The 27,544-nt window shown below is 39.6% G+C and overlaps 1 protein-coding gene across 1 annotated transcript; it reads right to left on the reverse strand.

The window, feature by feature from the left end:
- Positions 1 to 3,957: 3,957 nt before the first annotated feature.
- Positions 3,958 to 27,544, reverse strand: LOC106920548 (fibronectin type III domain-containing protein 4-like). The gene is made up of 7 exons (XM_088014718.1): positions 26,347 to 27,544; positions 13,903 to 14,018; positions 9,343 to 9,444; positions 6,734 to 6,836; positions 5,567 to 5,656; positions 5,323 to 5,489; positions 3,958 to 4,405 (listed from the first exon to the last, which is right to left on the reverse strand). Exons 1-7 carry the CDS (start codon positions 26,426 to 26,428, stop codon positions 4,277 to 4,279), a joined length of 789 nt encoding a protein of 262 aa, XP_087870844.1. The 5' UTR covers positions 26,429 to 27,544; the 3' UTR covers positions 3,958 to 4,276.

Below are 27,544 nucleotides of genomic sequence, written 5' to 3' on the forward strand. Positions count from 1 at the left end.
TGAGGTTTGAGTGACAGCTTTACGTCCACTGCTCGTGCTACAATCTGCGGCGGAGACGTCTTCCTGGGAAAAGGCCGGGAGCGCCGGGAAGCAATTAGCGAGCATGAATAACGGGGCAAATCTGCCTGCCATACAACCGCTAACGTGCCTCGGTTTCCCCTGGAGGATTCCCCCCTTGGCTAAAGCGGGGCTTCTGCTAGCTCACGAATAAAACAATGCAGGGAGGAGGGGAGGCCGGAAAGATTGTTCACTCATATCTTCTTTAGTATGGAAGGAATTCCAGATGCTAATTGTCATCCATTATTTTGTTGGGAAAATATCATGATTGCGCAATCCACAGAGCGAAGGCATGGTGGTGGCAGCATTATGAGGAGGGAATGCATGGCATGGTTTTAAAAAATATGTTATTTTTTTTAGCAAATAAAAATAATATTTTTTTAGTTAGATAATTTCTCATGCCAGTTGGTTACACTCGATTTTAATTGAGTATCGGAGTAACCTTGGCTAAATGGGGGGGAAAATGGTACATTTTCATGCTTAAAGCTATAAGGGAAGTATTTTCTGCTTGCCGTTTTTTTTTTTTTTCAGGGTTCAGTTTAATCTCACGACTTTTTCAAACCAATGTTTCTCCAAGGACCACGAACTCGAGAGCCTTTCTGTAATTAGAAAGGCAGAAGTGGGAGTTAATAACCATTCTGATGGTTTTCACAAACAAGTTGTCCGTAAATAATGCCAGGCTTTAATTAGAAGTGTGAATACAAGTGCCGAGACCAGACAGACAAGAAGCTCTCCATCCTTCAGCCAATAATTATGGTAAATAAGATGATAATTAACTGACAGCTCTTATCGACCTCGTTACCAAGCAAAGAAGCGTTCAAATATTGATCTGAGAGCGGACCGGTCTCGCGGGTTTTCTCAGTGTTTCGTGTTAGTTTCTTGTTCGCCTGATTAAACGTCACTAAATCGGATTGTATTTGAAGTCTTTAAGAATTTGACAGTCACACAGCAGTGTGACAGCAGGTATTTTCTTGGACTAAAACTGAAAAGAAATTTCAGTTCTCTAGGTGGGAATAATGGTTCAGCCCTTTCCGGAACACTCTGGAACCTCGTCGCGGTGGAACAAAATGGCATTCTGCCAGGTGTCCTGACATTTACCTGGGTCATTCATGGCCTTTGTGCCCGTCAGCGGCCACACAGGAAGCTCTTTTAGGTGGAGTTCTGTGGACACCTGTCAATCAACCTCGCAGCGCCACACTCATACTCGAAGAAAAAAAGAAAAGTGCAGGGGACGGACAAGGATTATTTATTAAAAAAAAAAAGAACCCACCAAATTATTTTTAATTTTAGTTTATCTGAGTTTAACGGATAGTGGAGATAGCGACTCCACCATCTGGTTTATCATTCCGCAAAATGTCGCTGGTTTGGCGAGACGTGATACAGAATACGCAGGAAAAATATGTCCGTCTTTGGAAAGTTTAAGTTGATTTAGCCAGAAAAACGCAGCATCATAACCAATATACGGCAGGTATATTTTTGGTGCACAAAAGTATTAAGGCATCACAATTAAAGATGCGTATTATGAAAATTTTACCTTTTTGAGCTTTACATCAATGTTATGTTATTTACTCATCAAAAGCATACCTGGAGTGTCGTCTTGATTCTTTCGTGCATTTTTGAGAAATCCTTTATCACCCGTGGCAACCATTCAGCAGTACAAGACACCTCCGTGAACTTAGCGCCATCTTGAGACAGCAATTAGCAAACATCTGGTGGAGCTTCCGTCGTCATCTCAGTGCAAAGCTGGTAAAAAGTTGTTGCAGGATTAAAAGAGGAGCGATGTTGTGATGACTTCCTGAAGGCGGAGTTTCAGAAAGAGCAGGAGTTTCTTGTAGAGACAGAGACCCAATTTCAAGACGTCGAATTATAAAGTCAAATTTCTTTAAAGTCATATTTGACAACTGAATGTAAGTTACTTGATTGTGTTATAAAATAATAAAACACATAATACCACCCCTTTAAAGAAATTGATTTTTCAAAGCTCTCTGTCCATTTCCGGATATATGAGGATATTTAAAGGATGCTTAAAAGTTTTGAGGTCCAAAAATACTGGTGGGTCAATAATTTAAGAGGGCTTCCTTGAAGGTTTAGAAGCTTACAAATAGGGTTTACAGGTTGACTTTGTAAGGAATATGTTGAATTTTACAAAGCTATATTTGCTGACAAATACCAATATATCTAAAATTTTCAGAACATTTGCATGTTGTGGATGTTGGGATGAGTTGAAAATTAAATTATTTGGACACCAAAATGGAGAACAGAGAGTGTAACATTATAGGAAAAGTACGGAGGGGTCTGTGTCGTGGTTTGAGGTGTACTCTGCTGCAGCAGGACATGCCTGGATCCTGAAATGTAACGACCTAAAACACACCGTAAGTCCACCAAGGTTTGGTGAAAAAAATGGAGAACTTCCTGTAGTCCTCTGACTACAGGAAGCAGCTATTAGATGATAGGGTGTCCTAACTTCCTGTGATAAATGAGTTCTTAGTCAAGAGTAGAATATTTAATAAGCTATCCTAATTGTTTCCTGACTACAAATCAAATTCCAAATTTTAAGACTTTGTAGGAACCAGAATGGTGTGAATTATGGTGCCTGGAACACAGAACCAGTAAAGTCGGAGCTTAATGACGACTTTAAATGTCAACGTGAAGGGTTCTGCAACAGACAGCAGATTAAAACCTCATTAACTCCCAGCCAATCCTCAGTACCTGCAAGAAGAAGCACTCAGACGACAGAAGAGGATTTATCCTCGGTCAAAAGCACTTCCCTTCTTCTTTTTCTCTGTATTTTCTACCAGAACTTGTCCTTAAACCACCTCTGAGCCCGGAGCAGGCCGTGATATTTCCCTCTGATCTTTACCTCACACCTCGCAGAGGATTCCTCCACTCCTCCATCTTTTGTTTGGCAGCAAAAAAAAGAAATTCCCTCAGAAGGTCGGGGAGCGCTCCAGGTGAAGCTTCTTCCTGTGCACTCTGACCTCTACGATGCAAACAGGGTGAATGGTGACATTTCCTTGCATTTCAATGAACCACAAATAATCCCACAGCTCATCTTCGCTTCAGGACACCCGCAGCGCTTTACCTGAAAGGTGTAAATGTTTTATACTTTTAGCTTATAATGATACAAAATCACAATAATCCAGAATTAGACAAAAATCGTGATGTTTTTAAAGCTATCCCCACAGATTCAGTCCAAAAAACATGGTGTAGAACGAACCCGGTATTTGGGGCTCAGTCGCCCTCTGCTGGCTAAACGCAACACCGACAGTTTTTTTTTTTTTTTTTTATCTGATTTTTCAGTGAATTTACGCGACAACGTATATAAAAAGCAATTTCCACCAAAAGAATTCTGCAATTTTCTATAAAACAAAAAAATCAAGAACATTTCTGGGCTTGAAAAGTCAAACATTTGCTAGAAAAAAAAATTCAGAAAATTTGAGATAAATCTTAGAACATTTCTAGAAAAAGAAACCGTTGAGTTTCAAAAGTCAAAAAATTTAAACTTTTGAAACTGAAATATCAGTTTTTTCTAGAAAGTTTCTGAGATTATTCTTAAAATTTCAGAGTTTTTGGTGGAAATTTACTCCTTTCTTCCCACCTTCAGTAACTAATATGTATCTATTTCACCCAAAGTGATATATTTCAATTGTTTATTTTTGGTCATTTTAACGGTTCTGGCTTACAGCACATGAAAATCCAACATGTACTAATTCAGTTTGTTCGTCTTATAGAATAAATCCCGGTACAGTTTGGATGTCAAAAAGAGTGATTTGTAATTTTACCTCGTAAAAATGCGACATATTTAGTATCTATGTTCTCATATGTAGACTTTGTACAGTGAAACTAGACGCTTTTAGTCAAATAAACGCAGAAAAACTCAAGTGAGAAAGAAAAGTTACCTAATGCAAAAAAATCTGAACTTAGTTTAATGATCAATTCCTGAAATATTTACAGTGTAAATTCACCACCACCACTGCAAAGATTACACTTAAAGTTAATCACAGACACCCTTTTGTGACGTCTGTACATATTTAAACCATGATGAAAGCTGAATGTTTAATCACTGATGATAAAACAAGAACTCAGTTGATCCATAAAGATTGTCCTTGTTTTAACTGACAAAGCGACGGCAGCACCAGTCCTGGTGAACTGGAGGAATCTGAGGCGGACGAGCTGGAAAATATTCACACTGCTCTCTGACGCCACAGGGAAGAAAGAGTCACAACAATCTGCCACCAGAGGGCAGCACCGGCCCACTCTCTAACCCGCTCAGTGTTTTACAACGGTTTGGAGCAGCAGGTTCCAGAAATCCCTCACAGCGGCTGCGCTGATCCGACTGAGGCTCCGACTGAGAAGAAAAGTCTCCCGACATCAGACTCTGATGATGCTGATGGAAGACGAGGCTCGATGCAGCTGAAAAAAGAAAACAAAACAAAACAAAAAAACATGACAAGACGATAAACACAAAAAATATGCTGCCAAGCAACAAATTATAGACTGGAGACACACAACACCAGCTGGCTGCTTTGCTTTTTTCAGATGTCTGAACCACCTTAACTCAAGATGGCGATGTTTTGTTTTGATATAGCAACCTTGTGAAAGTTATCCACTTTATTATTCCTTTGCAATAAAATAATAGCATAAATCTTCATTTAGCCTGTCACGATAATACATCGGACGATGAATTGTCTTAGAAGTTATAGTGATAAATGATAATATTGCTGTTTTGAGACCATTTTCAAGTCAAATAATGGTACACATTCTCAAAGACCAATAAACTTTAAATTCTAACAAACACTTAACACTGCAACTGGAGGAGATTTTAAATATCCAAAAATAAATAAACAAAACAACAAATAAAATTAATGATGAAGTCTCTAAGCAAAGCTGCCCTAGATGAGACCAAAGCACCAAACTGAAAACTTTCTTTATTAAAGTTTTGGAAGAAAGAAAGACACATGAAAAAAAAAATCATGCTAATGGAAATGATCAAACTTGTTTTAATTTACGTGATTTATTGCGACAGGCTTCAAATGCTTAAAATACATCTAATGAGTGAGCAGGTTTTAGCAGATTGTTTCAAATGCATAAAAGTTCAAACTGGTCATTTTTCATTATCTCTGCTGTTTTCAGATGGGTGTGACATGTCCAGTACGGGGAGCTGCAGTTTAGATAAGAGTTAAGATGTGGAACCCGAGTTTACTCTGGGATCTCTTCTGTAAAAAAATAAAAACCCAGAAGAAGAGTGAGTGCACAGCGCCTCACCCTGCTGCTGCGGACGGCTCCGTTGTGGTAGATGGGTGAGCTTCCCGCCGAGGTGTTGTAGTAGGAGGAGCTGGCCTGCACCAGCGGCCTCTTGGCCTTCTCCTTGGTGCCGTTGGAGTCGTTGTCCTTGATTATGTCGTACTGCCGGCAGAAGAGGGCGATGACGGCTGGAAGAGAGCGCAGGTTAAAACGGGCGGAGGATGCGCGCTGACCCGAAGGTCGAGAGAGATCCCTGGAGACTCACCGGCCCACAGCAGCAGCACGGTGGTGATGATGAGCAGCTCTCCGGTCTGCAGGTGAGGGGTCATCCCCAGACCCTCCATGGCTGGTTCGTCTGTGGAGACGGGGAGTCACACTTTACACACTGGAGATGACTGTCCCAACAGAACATCGTTCCTGACTGCCAGGTTTGTGGATGAGCCATAACTCTCCAACTTTACAGAAGCAAAACTGAAGTTTTTATATTTGGACTCAAAGAGGAATGATCTACAGTCAGTTATTACAGCTGGAAACTGGAGATCAGGCCCAAAATCTGAATGTAGTTTTAGACCTGAACCTTCAGAGCCACATAGAAACAGTCACAAAATCAACCTTCTATCACCTAACCAACATTTCCAGGATTAAATGACTAATGTTGAAGATCTACAGCAGGGCCGTCGAACTCATTTTCATTTTGGGTCAAATCAAAAATCTGAACATTCTTAAAGGACACAATGTATTGATAAAACCCATTAAACTGTTAAAATATCAATAAATAGCTGTTGGTTTCAGCGTTCAGTAGGCATTTCTTAGAATTAAATAATATTTTATTCGAACATTTTTTCGCAATGATCAATCCATCCAGGATTTTGTGATTGTTTTTGTGTTGTTTTTTTTTTGCGATCAAAATCACACTTTTTGTGGTCCTACTTTAGAAATATTTGTAAGGATTTTTTTTTTTTTACGATATTTGCACTAACATGGGATGTTAAATGTGACTTTTTATTAATCGATGTATTGGTCACAGACTACAACTTGACATCAAGTGAGGTGGAGGCAACAGTCAGACCCAATATTTTTGGCCAGTTTTGAGAAAAATTTGCAGTAAAATTTTGTGTGAATTCTGCAGATTCATTGAAAAACCGACAAACTTACTGATGTAATTTGGAGTCTGGAGCTACAGCAGGCCAGATTTGGCCCCTGGGCCTCGAGTTTGACTCATCATCTAGAGAAACTCATCCATGTTTTTATCTTTAGTAGCATTGATCCTAAAAAGTCTTTGATTAGCAGTAGCTAAAACATTGATCAGCATGTTTGATTGATTTGTTGATGGCAGCATGTGACAAAATGTAATGTTTACTGTTTGTCGCATAACTGATCACTTGAACTGCCCTGCTAATGAGATGAGATACACAAAATAAACTGGACTTACGGTGGTCCAGGACTCCGGCCGGATAGTGGTCGGTTCTCTCCAGGGTCCTGAAGTGGACGGGCCGGCTGGGTTGGCTGTCTCCGTGCAGGCCGACGGACTGCACCTAGGCGGGTTCAGAGAAGGGACAACCTTTCAGCAGACAGACAGCCAAACAGGACCAGAGGAGAGCGTTATACAAGAAGCTGGCTCAGGAGGGGCTTTGGTTGTGATCCAGGACCTCCAACTGCTGGAGGACGTAGACATGAAGTCAGAGGAAGAGGGAGAGTGCATTGTTGGAGCTAGACTTTACTTTGGGCCAAATAATCCATTAAAGGGGCAGTATTATGTTTCCAGCTGCACAGTGCCAATTTGTAGCACAATCTTGTTACCTTCAGTTGTTAGTAAAATGCTGTATATATCAAATATTATTGTAAAGAAATTTGACTTTGTAATTTAAAGTCTTGAATTTGGGCCTCTGTCTCTTTAAGTCATGACTGCTTTTGAAACTCAGGAAGTCATCACAACATGGATCCTCTATGAAACCAACGTTTCACTGGGAAGTAGCTTGTATAATGAGCGCAGTTCTACCAGGCATTTGCTAATTACTGCTGGCTAGTCTGAAGGAGCAAAGAGGGAAGAGGTGGAGCCTTAGAAACTGCATCTCTCAGGGAGGAGCTTCGTCTGAGGGAGGCGGAGCTAAGTCCACCCAGATGTTTTGAACAGCTGAATGGTTTCCATGGAAGATTCAAGGGTTTCTCAAACATGCATAAAAGAATCAAGGAATCTGACATACCTGCTACAGGTGTGTAATTGATTAGATAAAAATGGATTCTACATAATACTGCCAAAAGACGTTTGAGGGTACTTTTGTCATTTCCCAAAACTTTCAGAGGAGTTTTAGGCAGAAATGATTCATTCAGGCACAGAACTTCACACTTAAGAGTCCTCCTACATGCTTCAACGGAGGCATTTTAGGAAAATGCTCATTGGACTGAACCCAAACCTTCCTGCTCCCTTGTCTGACTCCCTTAGGAATTTCACCTTTCTTAACCCTCCAGACGTGTCGAGGTGTCTGCTCTTTGACCCCCCGCAGCACATCTACCTGCTGACAGCATTCAACCTGCTGCTGAAGGTCAGCCCGAGTCACTGCGCCGATCTGCTAAAAACCAGCAATGATGGAGCCGTGATGGAAACGCTCCGGGCTCGAGTTAAACTTTCAGCTCTAAAAACTAATGAAGAGTCGCTACAGACAGTTAATTCAACAATCCCTGTTAATTAGAGTCAGTTAGGAAAATGAAAAGCACTTCATCAGCTAATAAAGACTCATATTCATGGTTTTTAAAGCGTGCTCTTATTAAGATGTTCTGCAGTGAAAACTCCTCAGAGATAATCGTTTCAAGCATTTAGCTTAAAAATGCTTGAAACAAGCTTCTGTTTTCCATCATCATTTAAACGACGGAAAAGAGGGACTTTAATAAAAAGCATTAAAAGTTGATTGAATACTGAAGAACCTATTACAGCACATAAATCTTGTTTTGGAGGTTGATGGACATTTTTCATATTTGTAATTCAGTTTAATCTGCTCTTAACAGATAGAAATGTGCTTAACCCCCTCCCACGTTATTAGCCTTGAAAGAAGTAATTGTTTTGCAGTTCACAATTAATTTAAAATCTTCCAGTTGGATCCAAACATGGTAGAGGCATGGGAAACTCAAGTCGAAGAGTTTTAAGCAAGTCATTTGACCGCAGCATGTAATTTTATATCAACAGTAAAAATATTTGTTTTCTGGAATTCGTGACAAATTCCAGTTTTACAGAACATGAAGAAGTAAAATCAGTTATAAAGTTACAAAAAACAAAAACCCTTAATTTAAGATAAAATAAATGTGATTTATTTCAACATATTAAAAAAATATATATCCATGGTAACCAGCTGCAATTTATACAACTGTATTGAAATGCGCCATCTGAGCTTGGATACACTGAGGTTATATAACAAGAGGATATTGTTCAGTTTCAACAATATCCTCTCACTCAAAAGTGACTCTCACTATTAAATGACCTTTGGACCTCCATGATTGAATTTGCAAAAACTTAATGGTTGCCATGGGAGATGAAATGATTTGCCAAACATGCATGAAAGAATCAAAGCAACACACCAGGTTTGTTTTTGATGAGGGAATAACTAAACATGATTTAAAGCTCCAAAAAGTATATTTTACATAATTCCTCCCCTTTAAATGGTAAATATATACATGTATGGATTTGAAATAAAAGCCATGGCAACATATTCAGCGATGAAAATGGAAGCCTTGTGAAGGCATATATTCAAAAAATCCGCTCATTGGTTTCAGCGCACTGTCCACAATTTCTAAAATATATCATGCCGCACACAGGCCGACATTTCCCAGCAGAAGAGAAGGACAAACCACTCCAAACTGCACATCCTATTCAGGTTGCTGAGAGACCAAAAGTAGGTCTGACTCTTTCAGCTTTACTCAGGCTGAAAACGACGCAGTGTTTGAGAGAGCAACACGGATTCAAACAGTGACAGTGGATTTAAATTCAAATCGCTTTTCATTGCTCACATCAGAACAGTTCTACTTCTTTAGCCATAAGAGTCGGGATACCTGGACGCTGTAGTGTGTGTCTTCGTCCAGGTCCCAGAGGACACACCAGCGGCTGGACGTGTTCACCTCTCGGATGGAGCGCTGCATCAGGCCATCCTGCCTCTGCAGATAAAAAGACAACAACAAAAAGACACAACAAAAACTTACTGAACACCTTCTAACATCTAACAGTCCTGTCGTTCATGATGCTCAGGGTTTCTAACGAGGCGTGGACAGCTCTGCTAACTCTCAGGAAGACAATTTCCTTACCTTTTTTTGATCGATTGAAGCATGGAGTTGGCAGTGTTACTCTTTGCCAGTGGTTCAGATGCAGTTCCGTTATGTATTGATACAAAATACAAAGTGTTTGGAGTTGAAAACTACGATTATAGGGAACAGATTACAAGAAAGTCTGGCTGTTTAGAAGGAAAAACTGAAGAAACGAGGCAAATGAAACCTATTTCCAGCTCACAAAGCGAGAAGCGGAAGTGTTTGCTCATCAGAGATTTAACCCGACTGCTAGGTAAGCACACCGCTGAACTTCATAAACTCCTTCCTCTCCTCTGGATTAAAGGTTTCTTAATATCAGGCCAGCAGAAAGTTCAGCCTCCCGTCTAATAAATGTGTCTGCAGAGAACTAAAAGCTGAGGGAAAGTCAATAAATAAAACAGCTGACGGCGAGCTCAGGGCTCTCCAGATGTCTGAATCAGGCCGTCCCCTGCTCCTCTGGCAGCGTTGGAGGCGACACATCAGCGAAGGAGGTTTTTATCATCTCCAAGATGAGACACTTCGTGACGTGTTTTAGGACTTAAAAAGGTTCGCTAATCAGCGATTCTCCAACAGCGGCTGACTCTGGAAACGGAAAAGAATGACTTTTGAAAAGAACTGCAGCGAATCTAATCCGCAAAGTGCAGAGAGCCCATATTAGGCTGGATTTCAGGAAGATATGGGAATATGGTAGAACAGAATGCAGAGGTGAGTCTCCATAAATTAGGATGTTATAAACAAGTTCTGGAGTTTTCAGTCAGCTCACATAGCAAAATCTCATAATTCAGCTTCTCAGACAGTAACTGCATAAGAGCAGATCACAAAGAAGACTCCTGATTGACTCCAAAAGATCACTACTGACGAAGCTGTATTAATGGAAAGTTTAGTGGAAGGATGAACTACTGAGAGAATTCTAGAGTTTGGGGTGATTCACATTAAATACGCTGTAGCTTGAGTTGGTTTATTCAAGCTGCCTAAGGTCTAGCGTGACGTTGTCATGGTCAATAAAGCAATAGCGACTGAGTTATCTACTCAAAATGACAGGAAACAAGATTGGGCTATCAAACCACAGAACACAAACACGACCGGCTTCTGTGCAAAATATGACTGTAGCTTCATGGTCCATAAAATGTCATTCACATAAACCGCTCTGATATATTTTGAGACTTGCGTTGGTTTAGTCCACTCTGGACTAGCCACTAAGCTAGCCTCAGGGAGGACCGAAGTAAGAGGTTGTCACTGGGCGGGCAGAGATGAATCCTAAGCTCTGCTGATCCTAACCAAAGCTTAGGGATAAACAATTTCAATGTTTTATTGTGTATTTCACAAAGTTTTTTTTTGCATTGATGATGCTTAAAACTGCCCAGACAGAACAAGCCTTAGAACACGCTGCAGCTGAAGCTAGCTCTGATTCAGACTGTTCAAACTTCGTTCTAATGACTGGCTAAATCACTGACAGTCCAGTAACATGAGCTTGTCTGTCTTATGGGCTTTTTTGTTCCCTTTCTTCACACTAGGCTATATAAAATAGTCCTAAAAAAGGGCTAAAATGTCCCTTTTTGTGACAAAGCTAAAAGTTAACTAAGCTAACTAAGCTAAAACTAAGCACAGGTTTTTCTTGCTTGTGTAGTCTACCATATTGGATCTCTGGCGCTCAAATAATATTGTTATTAACAACGAGACACTTCAAAACAGCAAAACTAGCTGAGTGTCCATTTGAGCCGCCATCTTAGTTTTCAAAATTATTACGCTGCCCACCGCAGTGACGCGTCAATAGACTAAGAATCAATCTGTCCAAAAGGTTCATGAATTTGAATTCAGCAAACATTACTTTCTCAAAAAAAAAAAAAAAAAAAAAAAACTCTTTGTATTGTGAGCTGGTTACTTAGAGACAAGCCAAATTTATTTTTATTAGTTCACAACTAATTTAGCCTAATTTCCAAAACTCTTTAATACAAACCTTGTTCTTTAAGCAAACATATTCATGCTGGACTCTCACATTACATATGGCCACCTTTCTAAAATAATAGCCCAAAAAATAAGTAAATAAATAAGTAAAAATCACCATATTTTAGGTAAATTTAAAAAAAGCCTTAGGCCACTACTTTAGGAAGGATATATCAGTTTATGGGTTATTTAATAACCAGATCGTAACAGACTTAATTATTTTGTTATTATTTTTCAAGGTGGTGGCCCAACTTTGTAACTTATCTAAGTTATTAATTTAGGTCTTAAGAAATGAATTAGTTATTTATAGCTAAACCTGATCTATTATTGCACAAAATTGCAGCAATTTATTCAGAAGGGAGCCCACTCAAAACATTGAGTACTTATTTGTGAAAAATCTAGTCAATGATATTTGGATTAATCTGTACAAAAACAAAATAAAAAAAATCTGAAATCTGATGTCATTTGTTTCAAAAAATATAGTCAAGAAAAATCCACATCAAACACTCGATGTCCCACTAATGCTGTGTCCCTAAGGAGCTTTTAGCTTTTGAAGCTTTCAGGAAATGCTTTAACAAGACCTCCATCCTCTGAATACGGCAACCTCCCACCTGCGGCTGATAACTCATCTACCGGAGCCAAAGTGGTAAAAAATAAACCTAAAGCAGACTTATTTATAGTGCGACTGGTAGAGAAGAAGTTGGATGTTCAGTAAATCTGAAGCTTGGCTGAGTCTTTACAATCCTGCAGGCCTGGCTCATTTGACTAGTGTCAGCCTTTTGACGGCTCGCCGGATGTCAAAACGAGATTCGCTGGTGAGTCTCGGAAACGCACTTATGAAACTGGGTTACTTCCTGTCGGAGCGCGGGGCTGTGTGAACCTTGGCAGCCGGGGCGCCGTGGGATTTCCAGCTGCTTCAGATGAGCGAAGCAGCAACTGTTCGCCAGAGATTGTTCCCTCGTCCCGCTTCTCCTTCACAGGCAGCGGAGAGGGAAATAATCTCATGAAGAAGCAACTAATTAAACCGGGAAACAAACAATTTTTAAAGGGATGGTTTGTTGTTTTTTTCTTCTTTTTTTTTACAGAATAAAGAGTGGTTGATGATTGACATTTTTATATAACTGCAGCGTTGCTCCTTTGTAGAGCCCCCTCCTGATCCTGATGACTAATGGCAGAAGAAAAGAGCTGCTGCATCTACCTGCTCCCATCGCCCTCCTCCATTAATATTTGAGTAAGGCTTTTACATAACAGCCTTCTGAGGTTGTGGCAAGAGACGGTTTACATCCTCGTTTAGTGTTTTCTTCCAAACACCATCTGGAAGCTTAAAAACAGAAGAACAAGAAGAAGAACAAGAAGAAGAAAAAAATAATCAACAAGAAGATCTGGCACCGCAGCCGCCGTAGATGTTCCTCCTGTAAGGACGAGTCGGAGCCAAAATCATTAGCGCTAATGGAGACGGCTCGAATTCAGAAGTCAGCTAATGTTCGATTCCCCGTTTGCCAAAAGACCGTAGGTGGTGGAAAGAAGAAGAAAAAAACTGACAAAAATGAGCTGAGCTGAGTTAGCGGGAGAGGCGAGACCACGAGAAAGGGGTGATGTAACAGAAGAATTGATCTGCAGAAAAACTGCACTGCAGCTCGATTCATTTAGACTAATTACAGCTCTGACTGACTGGAGAGAGCAGCAATATGAAACACACTGGAGGGTGAAACACAGCCAACCTGCGTTAAAGCACAGTAGAGGTCCCGTGGTGATGCGGGCCTGCTTTGCTATCTCCAGTTTCCAGTGGAAAAAATGTTTTAAAATGCAACAGGTAGGATTGTGTTTAATAACTCATCCAAAGTTATTAAAGTGGGATAAAGTTTACAAGTCTGCTTTGAAAAGGTTGTTTAAAGAGTATTAAAAGTTGAACTTTTTCTCAGATTTTTTTGGTGGAAATAATTTGTTTTTTTAACCCCTATCTACAGTTACATTTAAGTTTTTCTCCATAACTGGATGCTTGTCCAGGTTTTAATCAAGAAATTTGTATTTTATTATTTCTTACAGTAAGCAGCGTGGCTCCACAGCCAGCGCTGACTTCAATAAACCTTCAGACGATTTAAATGTTTATGGGCGAAGCCCCTCAAAGTGTTTCTGAGCAGATTGCTGGTTGCCTGCAGGGCTAATAAAATGACGCAGCATTTTAAAGGTCCTGCAGACAAAGTGGAGAATTATCCGCCCCTCGTGGGACAGAGGAGACCACAAAGAAATCTATAATTTATTTTTGGAGAGGCTGCGTTATCCCCCCTCCTCCCCCCGGTGTGGCAGGACTCCAGGTTTTCTCGTCATGCGAAGTGAACGGATGAGGAGACAGACGGTCGAACGTACCTGTTGAGAGATGGAGTAGCCGATGACCGTGTCACCCTGAGGGATGTTCCAGGTCACCATGGCTGAGTGCGCCCTCAGCTGGGTCACCGAGACGTTCACAGGTGCCGCTGGCACAGCTGTGGACACACACACAGACACACACACACACACGAGCTGTCAGGACGACAAGGAACAGGGACGCCGAGGCAACTTTTTATTGATGGGATTCATTGATGGAACACTCATGGTAAAAAGTCCTAAAGATGATAGATGAGGAAAAAGATTGGCTTTCAAAAGCAAGCAACAATAAAAAAAAAGCACTGAGAAAGACAAAAGCAAAAGTTAAAATGAATCAGTTATTATTTAAGCATGATTATTGATCTAGACTATTTTCAAACCGATGATATGCCTTACTTTATTTTCTAAGCAACAGTTACCCCTTAATTAAACTGTACAGTTTGCATTTAAATGACTTCAAAAGTGTTGTGAAACAATGTTTGTCTCATGTAACTAAAATAATTGATAATTTAGTTTAACAAATTGAAGCCCCACTTGATTTTCAGGAATCATTAGCTAAACATTTAGTCTCTGTTAGGTACTCTTCTGAAAATGCAGTGATTTTCTCATGCTAACTTATGAAGTAGTGAATTCAAGTTCTTCCACATATTCCACATATGTCTGAACACCAGGTATTTCATAAATACACCAGAATGAGCACTAATAATAAGTATGATAATTCATTAACACACAAGTTTAACCTTAAAAGGTCAAAATATTAAGCCAATAAACCCTGAAGCTAAACTAGCAAAAATGTAACTAGCCAAAACAAGTAATGAATTTTTAGCGAAATACTCAAATCAACTAACAGAAGAAAGAGGAAATAATGAAGAATAACTTGGATAAATAACAGTAAAACATTAGAAAATAATAATATGGCCATATCACAATTCAGCATTGATATGTATGCGATGATAGCAAAGCTATCAAGGAATCAGCATTGCAAAATGGGAGGGGTGTATGCTAAGCTAAAGGCTAAAAGGATGGGAAAGTCAGAGACAGGAAAAAAAAATCCAAAAGGACAGAAGACGACACAAAAATTGTTTTGTACTGTTGGAAAATCATCTGTCCAAAGACAGAAAAGAAATAAAAATAAAAGCAAATACAAAACAGGGTGAAGCTATGAAAGAGCTTCCTCCCCATGTTGCCTAAGAGCACGGCCATGAATAAAGAATGAAAACATGCACTCCAACTGCAACTGCTTCTAAAAATCCTTAACGCTGAAATGTCTACAAAGTAACGACACAAATCAGGATCTCAGTTCCTATGGCTGATTCCATATTTTCTGAAAACCCTCAATTATTTGACGCACCAACCACTTTGTTGCCAATTTCCAAACTCAGACCCGTCTTTGACCAATTTCTGCCAATTCAGTTTTTCTTAAGCGCTGTATTGTATGAAAACATTAAAACCATATCAAAAGAATATTATTTTTTATTAATTATTTATATAAAGAGCAGAGGCAACATCACACCTGATGAAGGACAAAAGTCGCTGTAAAACTGTTTTTGCAAAAAAGTTTTTCTTTTTCTACTTTAAAAGAAGGAAATGATAATGGAATTGACATCTGTGACTGTATTTAGGATCTTAATGTACAAATTAGCGCAGTTAGCACAGCAGCTGTAACATCACTTAGTTTTTATTATGGGTCAATAATTACTGAATTGACATCTTTGACTGTTTTTAGCTTATTCAGTTACAAATTAGCACAGTTAGCATATCTGTTATAACATCTCATCACAAGACCAGTATTTACTTATTGACGATAAGTATTGAATTGACGTCTTTGATTATTTAGCATCCTAAACCACAAATTAGCACAGTTAGCATAGCAACTACAACATCTTATTTAGTTTTTACTATGGGTCAATAATTATTGAATTGACATTTGTATTTAGCTTCTTAAGTTACAAATTGACACAGTTAGCATAGGAACCAGTAATAACAGCAGTCTTATTCATCTTCTTGAGAGAGGAGATCCTTAGTTTTACTTTCAGATTTCCAGATGTTGCCAATTCCTACATAAGCACGATCTAAAACAGAAGTTTAAACCCAGTTAAGCCTTACTGTTATCAGCCTGTGCTTTGTTCTTTTAGCACAATGGTTCAAAGAGAAATAAAATTTAAAAACAGAGCATTATAAACCATTCAGATGATTTCTCCCCATCAGTGCATCCAACACATAAAACACAACATTTAAGACGAGATCCGACAGAAACAGAAAACACAGAAATGAAAGCAAATACAAAAACAAAGGTGGACACAGGAGGAAAGCCTGCCGTTATGACAGGAAGGGCTGACTCTTCTTCAGTGACCTTCTTACTGCTATAAAAACTCATCACAGCATCAATCACTCGGTTTTTACAGAGGGTCAATACGTATCGATTGGTCCAGTTTATCCACTTCAGTTTCTTTTTCAGAGAGCGACGGGAACAGAATTGCATATTTCTCATTGGCTTCTCCAGCTGCAGAAGGCAATTAGTGAGTGCCTGATAGAAGTGTGTGTCCCTGTAATGTTTGTGTGTGAAGCAGAAGAAAGAGGCAGTCAAAGGGTCTGCGCTGCAGCCAATTAGGGCATCAACAGCAAAAAAACCCAATTAGAGTCAGGAAATTTGCATTGAGGTTAATTAGTGGAGAATGCTGCTCTTGGATTTTCTTTCCATCCATTTACCTCAAAATTCATTCAATAATTCATCTGTTTATCCATCCATCACTTGGGTTCTATGAAATTCCATTTTATTTTATTTTTTCCCAAAATTCCAGTTTTCGTTTTTCTGAATTCCATTTTAACTATATTTATTAACCCAAAACGGTAAGTAATTGTGGTGTGAATAAAAAAAAGAAAATCAATAGATAACTGATCCACATTTCCTGTTATCACAAATGAAACATAGTGCTGTGGTTCAACGGATCATTGGTTTTACTAAAATGTTAGAAGAAAAGTTCTCTTTTTAAAATGATTTAAACACCAAATGCTTATCACATGAAAAACAAAAAACTCAATTCCACGATTCTGTTTTACACATTGTGACATTCATAAGACCCATTTCCTTCCTCAGTCCTTTTACATGACCATCCATTATGCCCAAATAGGATCATTACGGCTAAGTGCTTAAGGAAATGGAATGGTCGCCCCTTATTGCATCAGAATTATGTGTTTTTTTTTTGTTTTTTTTTTGCTCCGAGAACAGATGAGTATGACTCATGTCCAGCCTGGCTAAGACACAAGTTCCACCACCCACACAAACTCACTAAATAGTCACACAGATCAGTTCAATTTAATTCCAAAGCTCCAAAACCCAACATGTCAGGCTAAGATCTCTGCCATCCTCTGCTCTCTGCATAAACCAGCTCCAGACTCATTAAAATAAAAAGCACGAGGTTCAACAGAAGTAAGTCCTAACCTCCGGGGGCTTCTAGTTCCTACAGATACTCCCAGAGCGCCGGCTGGCGGCTGACAGGAAAAGATTACCAAGTTCTCGCGACCCGGATGCGCAGGTCGACTGAACGAAAGCGGGCCAGGAAGAAAGAAGAAAGTGGGCGGCCATTTTGAGGCCAACGTTCTATTTTTCTGATACAGTGGAGGTAGATATTGTGACATTTTCTCACTGTAAGACAATGCCTCTCTGGCTTATCATCTGGAGGATGAAACTTAACATCATAGCAGCTTTCTTGTTGAGCCTATCTGTAAATGTTTTGGATCTGGGAGTGATTACATAACGCGTCGATGCAAAGACGTCAGATGGGAACAAGTGATGATGCAAAAGGAGGCAAACGCACTTGCTGCGTCTACTGAAGGATTTTTTTTAAATTGCACTCAAAAAATGAACCTTTGCTTAATTATTAATGAAGCAAACTTCAAAGCTGATTTATATTTACGACAAAAAGATGTGGCGAGCTGGAAACTTCTTCCTTCACAATCTTTTTTTCAAATTTCTCTGATCTTATACAAAAAATCCCACTTTTTTTCTTTTTGTTAGCTTCAGAGCATGTTGTAGTCTTATCTCCTCATCACAAACACACCTGGAGTGTAGCTTTGATTCTTTCAGTCATGTTTGAGAAATCCTGTGGCAACCGTTAAAGTATGTAAAAACGCCTTGGCTCCTTCAGACTAGCTGGAAGCAATTAGCAAACACCATTTGGAGCTGCACATTATAGGAGCTACTTTTCAGTGCAACGAAAGAAGCCATGTTGTGATGACTTCCTGAAGGTGGCGTTTCAGGAAGAGCTGGAGTTTTTTAAAGCGACAGAGACCCAATTTCGAGGCATTGATATCTAGTCATATTTCTGTAGGAATCTGAACCAGAAGATAGGATTTTGACCACATAGAAACTCCCAAACTGTTCCAAGTTTTTGTGTGTTTCTCACTCTGCCCACCATCGACCCTAGTAGAGGTCTCTGTTGTCATGTTAGCATGATTTAGCGTGGAGCACTTAAAAGCAGCAGATGACTAAACGTGTCCTTTAAAAGAAAATTAAAAATGAATGGTTATAAATATGTAATTCAGACTAACAGAATAGAGAAGGACACACAGGAACAGAGTGTGCTCTGACGGCCATCTGAGCTGCTAGAAATCATCCCTCACATTCCTCTCCCTTTTTTTTCCCCCCACCGAGGTCCATTTGTCTGTCATCGCACTTTGCTCATCAAAACCAAAAAAGATTGAAAATCACCACCTCATCTACTGTGAATAATAGCTTTCTTTCCCTTTTTTCTGCCCTTCATTTGTTTCCCTTCCCATCATCTTCCGTCCACTTCCCTTTGTTCTCCATCTGTTTTTTCCTCCGTCTTACTGACTCCGTCTCAGCCTCTTCTCTCCTCGTGTGTGTCTGTATGTGTGTAATGTAATTGCAGAAGCCGATTCGGTGCTGCCAGATGAAAGGCGGTGGGCTGCAGCAACCGTAGCGTAGCGAGACTTCAGGGGGATCTCGTCTGTCGTTGGCAGGGAGCATGAAATGCGGCTCTGAGCGTGTAGGAGGAATGCCTTCTCGTCGCGCCTCTTTGCATTATGTGTACACATGTTTGTTTTTGTCAATCTCCGCATGTCCTCCATTTTCCTACAGAAATCTCCCCCTGGAGATGTAAAAATGTTAATGACACAAAGCCACCGTCGAAAGGCAGAGGCAGTCCTCTTTTGACCTTCATTTGTTTTCAGCTTGTACCAGTTTGGAGAAATTCCAGTACATGATGAGTTCAGCTGAAAGTTGCTTGGAGCAGGAGGAATTCAAAACTCCATTAAATCAACTCTGCTTCTCTGCGAATGCTATGCTTGGAGGCTCTAATTGGAAGGTGTTGATGTGAAATTCACAGCATCTTGTCCTTAGGATCACAACACAGCAGTAATGGTGTGTAAACACCATGCTAATGCTAGCAGCCCATTCAGGATGTCTGACTTGCCGACTATAAGAGTTTTTTTTTACGTGACAAGTGCCGAGCTCTTGCTCTACTCAGGATGGAAAAGACGAGAATTTGAAAAATAAGATGACACCCCGTCCCATTGTCTTAGAGTTATGCATTTGTCGAAACTATTGATCCATCTGCCCATCTGAACTTTAATTTAATTTATTAATCAACTATAATAAATTCATTTTTTAAAATGATCTGAAAGGGCAGAAAATATGGAGGACCAAAATAGAAAGAATTAAGTGATTTATTAAACAAGTTAGTAGTATGTATTTTCCAGGCACATAATATAATTTTATAGCACAATCAAGTAATTGCTGCCTTATAAAATGCTACATATATATCAAATATGACTTAAAAGACATTTGACTTTGCAATTTAGTGCTTTAAAATTGGGCCAATATCTCTTTAAGAAGCTCCTGCTCTTTCTGAAACTCTGCCTAGAGGAAGTCAACATGGCTCCTCTATTAACCCTATAGCAACGTTTTTGCCAGCGTTGCACTAAGAAGTAGCTCCTATAATGAGCACAGCAGATGCGCAGTACAATCAGGTGATTGCTAATTGCTGCTGGCTAGTCTGAAGGAGCTGGGTGGAGGAGTCACAGGGGAAGAGCTGATCTGTGAGGTGGAAGCTTAAAAACTGCAGCTCCAAGGAGGAGCTCCGACCTTGAAGGCGGAGCTAAGTCCTACCGGGCGTTTTGCACAGCTGAATGGTTGCCATGGGAGATTAAAAGTTTTTTCAAACATGCATGACAGAATCAAAGCAATACTGAGGGAATAACATTATAACATGATGTAAAGCTAAAAAAAAGTCAATATTACATAATACTTCCCCTTTAAATTTACCAAAAAAAGTTGTATTGAAATGCAAATCAAACTTATAATAGCAGATGCAGATGATGCACATGATAATGTGTATTTTATTATATTATGGTTTCTGTTCATTCCATTTCAGACAAATTGTTCAAGTTTGTGCTTACTGTATGTTTTTGTATAACACTGTTCCTTTAAAGTTATATGGTGCCACAAATAAATAAATATATAAAATAAAACAAACAAGCCTGGTTGTGTTCCAAGAGACAAGTCCTTTTGCACTCTCAATATAAAGGACAACCAAAAACATTGCATAGGTGTGTGGTGTGTAGGTGTGTGTAGGTGTGTGTGTGTGTGTGTTTTTTAATAGTTGGATGGGCTTTAAATTATGTTTGTCAGATCTGGCAACGCTGCCAATTGGCGCCATGTTGCTTGTTACCTGCGAGAGCGAGGCGCATGCCGGATAGAGGGCGAGATACGGGAACATGAAACCAGCGTTCTGTAAAACTTCACACAGGTCAGCTGTACATCTTACCCACAAGCCCAACTGTTTAGCGTCTGTGTTTCCAAGCGAAACCCAGCTTGAGATTTTCTGCTGCCTCAACAACACTAAAGTGTTTAAACCCAAAATAAGCCTGGTGACAGCGGATGTTTACCTCTCCTCCCAGCGTAGAGTAATCTGTGACGTACAAGTGGAGTCAGACGATGGACTGTAGATCAGGTTGATGTAACAGTTGGCTAATAAACTTGGACAGCTTAATCTGGATAATGGCTTCCCACCATTTTCTGAAGATGGATGGATGTCTGCGCACGTGTTGGAGTCTGAGTGTCCATGCTGTACAACGTCCTGACAAACTATGAATACTGATGAAACACGCTGATCCTGAGTGGATCATGAAAACATTCCAGCTCCCACAAGACACAAACTCCGTCCACGTGTCTGCCATCTGTTGAGTCAGTACTTTTTCGGTGACCGTCTGATGATCCCTTTTTTCTCTCGATGTTAATTTCTGTAAATTTTGCATTTTATTAGTTTGTTTTAGCACATGTATCTTTTTTTGCTATTTTATTTTTAAGTTTGTCTTTTTGTGGCAATTTGGTATCGTCTGGTGGTCATTTTGCTTTAACATTTGGTTCCTCATTGTTCTGTTAGTTTTCACATTTGCCTCTTGCAATTGTTTTGCTTTCAAACCTCCCTGTTGGGGGTCGTTTTCACATTTGTATATGTTGGTCAGTTGGCTTTCAAATGTGCCATTTGATGCAGATATATGCCTCTTAGTGGACTTTGTTCACCTAGAGTTGCTTTTTGTATTGCTACCACCTTCAGCTGCATTTCCATTACAAATGACGCAAAACTTGGTTAAGAATTAGAATCATATGTGAATAAGTTTGTTCACATGAGAAGTCATTAAAAAATATGCTGCACCATCATCCTCTGACTACTTCCTGTTGTCGTCTTCTTCGTCGTGGTTCAACAACTGGCAACGTGTCGGGTTGTTAAAAAAAAGGGTTTCCGTTAAAATTTTGCAAAATAAACCAATTTTGATACGTCCCACAAAAAAGCATCTCATTCCAGCACCAAAGCATATCAAAAAATGTTTGTTTTTGTTTTTTTTCGCCCGAAATTTCCATGTTTCCATTAAGCGTTATGTGATCAATGGAAATGATTTGGTGCTTCTTTATCGCTTTTTTCATTAATAGTTTTTGTGCTCAATCAATGGCACATTTTCAGCTGGATCATTTGTATTTTCTTCGTTATTTTGAAGCCTCCTTCCTCCCCCACATGCAGAACAAATTATGCACGTCAACTAAAATTTGCACTCATTTTATGCTTAATGGGCTTCTTCAGCACGTAACATTAACTCTGAAAATGCATTACTTTAAACGGAAATGAGCTGCAAAATCAACTTGACCTTGCAGTCAGGTGCACGTCCTAGAAGAGGCGAAGCAGTGATGCTGGCACAATTAACAAAAACACACAGGAGAGAAGGAGGATGCTCCAGCTTCTGGGTGTTACAGAGGAATAAAGATGGCGACAGCAACAGTGTGCAGAAGAGAGATTCAGAGCTCCACAGTGAGACAGAGAAACAAAAACCCTCTTCACCCTGCTGCGCATCAATACAACCCTCCTGCTCCCACAGCCGGTGCACATTTGTGATGTCTTCCCTTCTCCTTCCTAATGACATCTGCACAACAGCTTTCTCCTCATTTTAAGATTCTTGTGTGCCCTAGAAAACAGACTATCCAGATTTTTATAAATCCAGATATGTGCAATTGAACCACAACTATAAGGTAATACCTGGGAGTTTATTTAAATATTGGTGTTTTAGTTTACTGGTAACAGTTTGCTGAGTTTTTAGAGCTCTGATTGTGACTTTTTTTTCTTTTCCTCCAGAAGGCCACAGCCTGTGGGGTCGCTCCAAGCCCTTCCACGGTTTTAGATACACGCTTTTCATATTTCTGAAAAAAAAACAACTCAATTCAGATGTGTGCCGCTGCGTTCGAGCAGATGTTTGGGATTTATCGAACAGGGAAATAACACAGGTGGAAGAACACTTTTTTCTCTCTCTCTTTCCATTTGCACCAAAGGTGGTGGCGGGACGATAAGCCGCAGCGAGGTCGAGGCGTTTATCACGGCCCATGTGTGGGGAAAATGAAAAGCGCACTTTACTGCACAAATCGACGTGAAGTCTCATGAGCGTGATTGGCTTCGTCTTGTTCTGCCAAGACGAAGAGCGCTGATTTGGCATCGTCGTCCTAAAGTCTGATTAACAATGACCAACAAGCAGGAAGCCGGCCGCAGGTGATTAAAGCACACTACTGCTGCAGCTCATTAATCAGGGAAGAGGCCAGTCTGGACCACCTGATGGGCTGTTTGCTGTGGCCTTCACACTTTTCCCCAGATCACTTTGTCTGGTTGAAATATAAGGTGCAAACAGAAACTCCACTTGCATTGAAGCTGCAGGATGTGGCTTTTATAAAGAAAAAGATGATATAAAAGACTCCTGTTGTAAACGGTTTATGAATACATCCATCTTTAAAAAAAAAAATTGAATCCATTATTTTGAATAGAATTCTGCTGGTTTTTTCCTACGGTTGTATTCTTGAACCAGAATACTTAAAATGATCACAACTTCCTTTTTCTTCCTCCTAATCAGGTTTTTCTCGATTTCAAGACTAGAAAACAGAAAATAAAAAAATAAAGAAAAACTTACGCAACACACCACCTAAGAAGATATTCAATTCTGAAAACATCACAACTACAAGTGAAGATATGAAAATGACCCAAAATTATGATACATTTGGCTCATAAAGTTGCGACTGAAAGAAACTGATCACTTTTCTTTTGCATTTGCACTCACATTTTCCTCAAGGGAAAGTCATTTTGAAGTCATATTTACCTCATTATATACAGTTGCCTCGTGGTTGAGGTTTTGAATTCACATTTGACTTCTAGTGGTCATTTTGTGCTTACAGGCAAATGTGAACATCTAGGAAGCAGCAATCTGATCATCAGTGATTTACATTTATTTCCTTTAGTGTGTGGACTTTGAAAAAACAAAAACAAAAAAAACCTGGTTGAAAAATGTGTTAGTTAAAGTCTAAGAATATTTATTAACATTGGCACTTTTATTAATCCACCGAGGCGTTTTGTAAAACGTGTGACTAAAATAACAAAATCCTGGGTTTGGGTTAAGAAAAACAATATTTCGTACAAAAAACGAATAAAAACCCGGCCGACGGACTTGCTCCTCACAACCTAATAAATTCAGTCAAAACAGAAGAGAGACCATTCATCCGTGTGGCTCCGTGGTTTGTGCTTTGTGTTGGCTGAGGGTGGGTTGCTACAGTAGGGGAGAGCTGTTGCCATGTGGGGGTTGGATTGGTCGTTAAAAATCTGCATGTAGGTGGCAAGTGTCGGAATGAAATGCTTGCTAACGCCAGATGGATGCAGGTTCCCCCGGCGGAGTGTTAATAACTGTACCTGTAAGTGCTTCTGATTTCATTACACACAAGGGTGTCTACTGTTTAAGTCTAGTTAAAGTCTTATATTAAAGTTCATTGCAGAACGTTGATGTTTGGAAAGATCTATGAGAGGAAAGTTTAGCGAGGAGAGGAGATAAAAGTTTGCTTTTGTTCATTTTATGTCTTTAATACCAGTTTCTAACCCTTTGCCAAGTTTATGAAACGCCACTAAATGAACAGAAGTTCTGTTCTGTAAAATTTCGATGCGGTCGTGACCAGCAGTTTCTGGACTTCTTCTGGTTTGTGATCTTTTTGATTTTAGAACTAATGTTTAGGAAATGTAAAGCTTAGTATTTCATGTAACTAAAAACAAGAAAACAGTAAAGAGAAGTTTTCATTCCACCCCAAGAATCAGAAGTGAAGGTGAGGAAACTTTGCTACTTGGCACCAAGAGTCGACAAGTGTGTCTGGTTAATATCCAGAGGAAAACAACAATTCATCCAATACGGCACGGATCTGCTCTGATTGCTCCGTTAGCGGTAAGGAGTCACCGAGTCGAAATAAATTATTTGAGCATGTATTGTTATTATGCTTTAATGTCTGAAATATTCCTGTTTTCTCTGTTGATATCAGCGCTGTGCTCTCTTCCTTTTTATTACAACGGCTATGACAAGCTAAAGGACCGGTCTCACACAAAAAGACAAGTACAAAACTTCACAGCATCAGAACTTCTGGTCCTGCTCATGAAGTCCAGTTTGTCACAGCATGTGCAGTCATGCCACATGTCACACTCACTTACAAATATCAGTGACTCAGCAGCGCCACTAATTTGAATTTAAAGCTGCACATAAAAGTGAACAGATAGAACATAAAAACATAAATATTGGATAGACGTTTCAATGGTTGTCTTTTGATACTTTGTGTGTTAAATTTTCATACATTTTCAGCCATAACACAAAATATGAAATATTGTACATGCCAATTTGTGACCTTAAAAGTCTGAAACTATCTTTGCACATTTAATGTTGCTTGTCAAGATGTTTGGGGTAAGAAAATAAAAGCTTAGATGTGTCAATTTCTGCTCTGTTAAACTAAATAATATTTTCAACAACTACCAGAGCCTCAGCATTATTTTTTTTAGCCATTTCAATCTTGTAGGACTGTGGAAGTGCTGAGTTCTGTTTTATTTAACATTGGTAGTACTGAAAGCAAGATCGAGCTATGAGAATAACTTTATGTAGTTCAGTAAAAAACTTTTAAACGCGCTCAGTACAATTTGCCATAACATGCAACGCTGTCAATGTCACACAAAGGAAATGTAGCATTTACATGTGCACAAAGTATGCACATCAAATGTAGATGTGCAAATGTATGCATTTCTCCATCTTAACAAAAAGAAGAAAAAAAAATCAGAATTATGTTAAAAACCACTTTTGTACTTCAGCACATGCAATTACTACTGATGTGACCATATTTACAATCACACAATGTTAATAAACAGAACTTGCTTAAATATGAAGTTGCAATTTAACTGGTATTATAATCTTGTTTTTCTTAGTCTTATTGAAATTTTCAGCAAAACTTACTTTAAAAAAAATACATATCAAATTGAAATGATGTCAATATTATGTGTGCAACATCATTAGGTACCATAGATCAAAGTGAAGTTTTTATGTGAACTATTTAGTCACTTGGATGGTCTGTTTTGCTTTCATTTAATGTGGATCTTAGCAACCAAGATCAGACCAACAGAACAGAGCACCAGGCTCATTGTGATGATGGAAAAGAAAAACTACAGAGAGAACAATGTGGGTTAAGAATCACAGCCATAAATCACATTATGTTTTCCTAATATTGTAAAACCCTACTGTGAGCTGAGAGGAAACTTTTTCTATCACACGTTTCCCACTTCCACTTAACTTTCCATTAATATATCTTGACTTGCATCATTTTGCTAAGATGATAGCTATAATCTTCTAAAATTATTTAATTTTTTTGTTTTGTTTTAGCGATAATGGCATCGATGTAAACAAACACTTGAAACGTATGAGTTTAACATTTTGAATTAAATTAGTAAAAGAAATTAACTTTAGGATATTCTGACTGAGTCTTTTTGTCGGTTAAAATAACAAATTCAACTGAATTAGGAATTAAAACCAGCTGCTACAGCGCGAACTATATTTGGAACAATACATGATTCACAATTTTACAAAGACGAACTGACTTACTTCCACCGACCATCGCCGGTGTTCGCCAGCAGGCCAGCAGCAGCAGCAGCAGCCCGGGGTCCAGGTGATGAGACGCGGCCATCCCTGCTGCCTCCGCTCCGCCGCCTCCCTTTTGACTTCTGGCTCTGTTTCACTGGAGCTCTCCCCGCGGGGTCACCGCTGTGTCCACAACACCTTTCATCTCTTTAAAAACGCAGCCGCCTCAACGCTTTCACTCCCAACTAACACAAAGTAGGTCAGTAGGTATGTAGCACCAGCGGCGCCGTTCAGTGAATATCAGTCGGGGCGACACACGCTCGCGCAACCCCGGGGGAAGCAAACAGGTAGTCCCGCTCACCTCCGCTACGCCTGTGTCCACCGGGGGTAAAAATGCGCCTTTTCGCCGCTTCAGGTCAAGCTCACCGCTCGGGGAGCGAAGAAACGTCGGCTTTCGCTGAGAGAAATTACAACAAATTGAGGCTGGGCTGTCTGTATCTACAGTGGGGATCCCTGAAGAGGAGAAAATGTCTGCAGGAGCTCTATTAACTCCTCCATTCAGCCTAAGCAAAAAAGAAGCACACAGCAGGTCTGCACTGAAATCCTGTCACCAAACACAGCATGGAGGATGAAGAGGATGAGGAGGAGCGAGAAAGAGGATGGACCAGTCGGTGTCACCTCCAGCCCCCCCCCACCTTCTCAAACAGCCAACTGTTGATTATATAATCAGGTGAATATGAAGATGCCTTCAAACCTTTAGCAGGTCTGATGGCTTCTTCAGTATTTCTGAACATCGATGATTTATGATTCCATGGAACATGACATCTTTTAGAAGGTGGGACGTAGAAGACGCTTACATAATTCAGATCAAAAAGTAAAAAAATAAATAAAATAAAAAACAAACTCATTTCACTATGCATTTATCCAGAGTGTTGTATTCAAGCAGTCCAACAGAAAGTTGATTGGTAGGAAAATCTGGCAGGAGAGCAGACAGGCATAACATGATGTAAACATACATAACACTGCCTATTTAATTTAATTTAATCTGATTAAACTTATCACCAAACAATCTTTGTTATGTTAATGATAATAAACATTTTTTTTACAATTAAGAAAAAAGTAAAAGGTTCCCTATGTCAAGATGTGATAATCTGTTTTTCACCAAAATGATGTCCTCTCCATGTGGCTGCCACAGAGCAATCCAATCAGTGGCCTCACAACA

The sequence above is a fragment of the Poecilia mexicana genome, unplaced genomic scaffold, assembly GCF_051168715.1.
Source record: "Poecilia mexicana isolate PSO_F unplaced genomic scaffold, ASM5116871v1 scaffold_2, whole genome shotgun sequence".
Taxonomy (NCBI): Eukaryota; Metazoa; Chordata; class Actinopteri; order Cyprinodontiformes; family Poeciliidae; genus Poecilia; species Poecilia mexicana.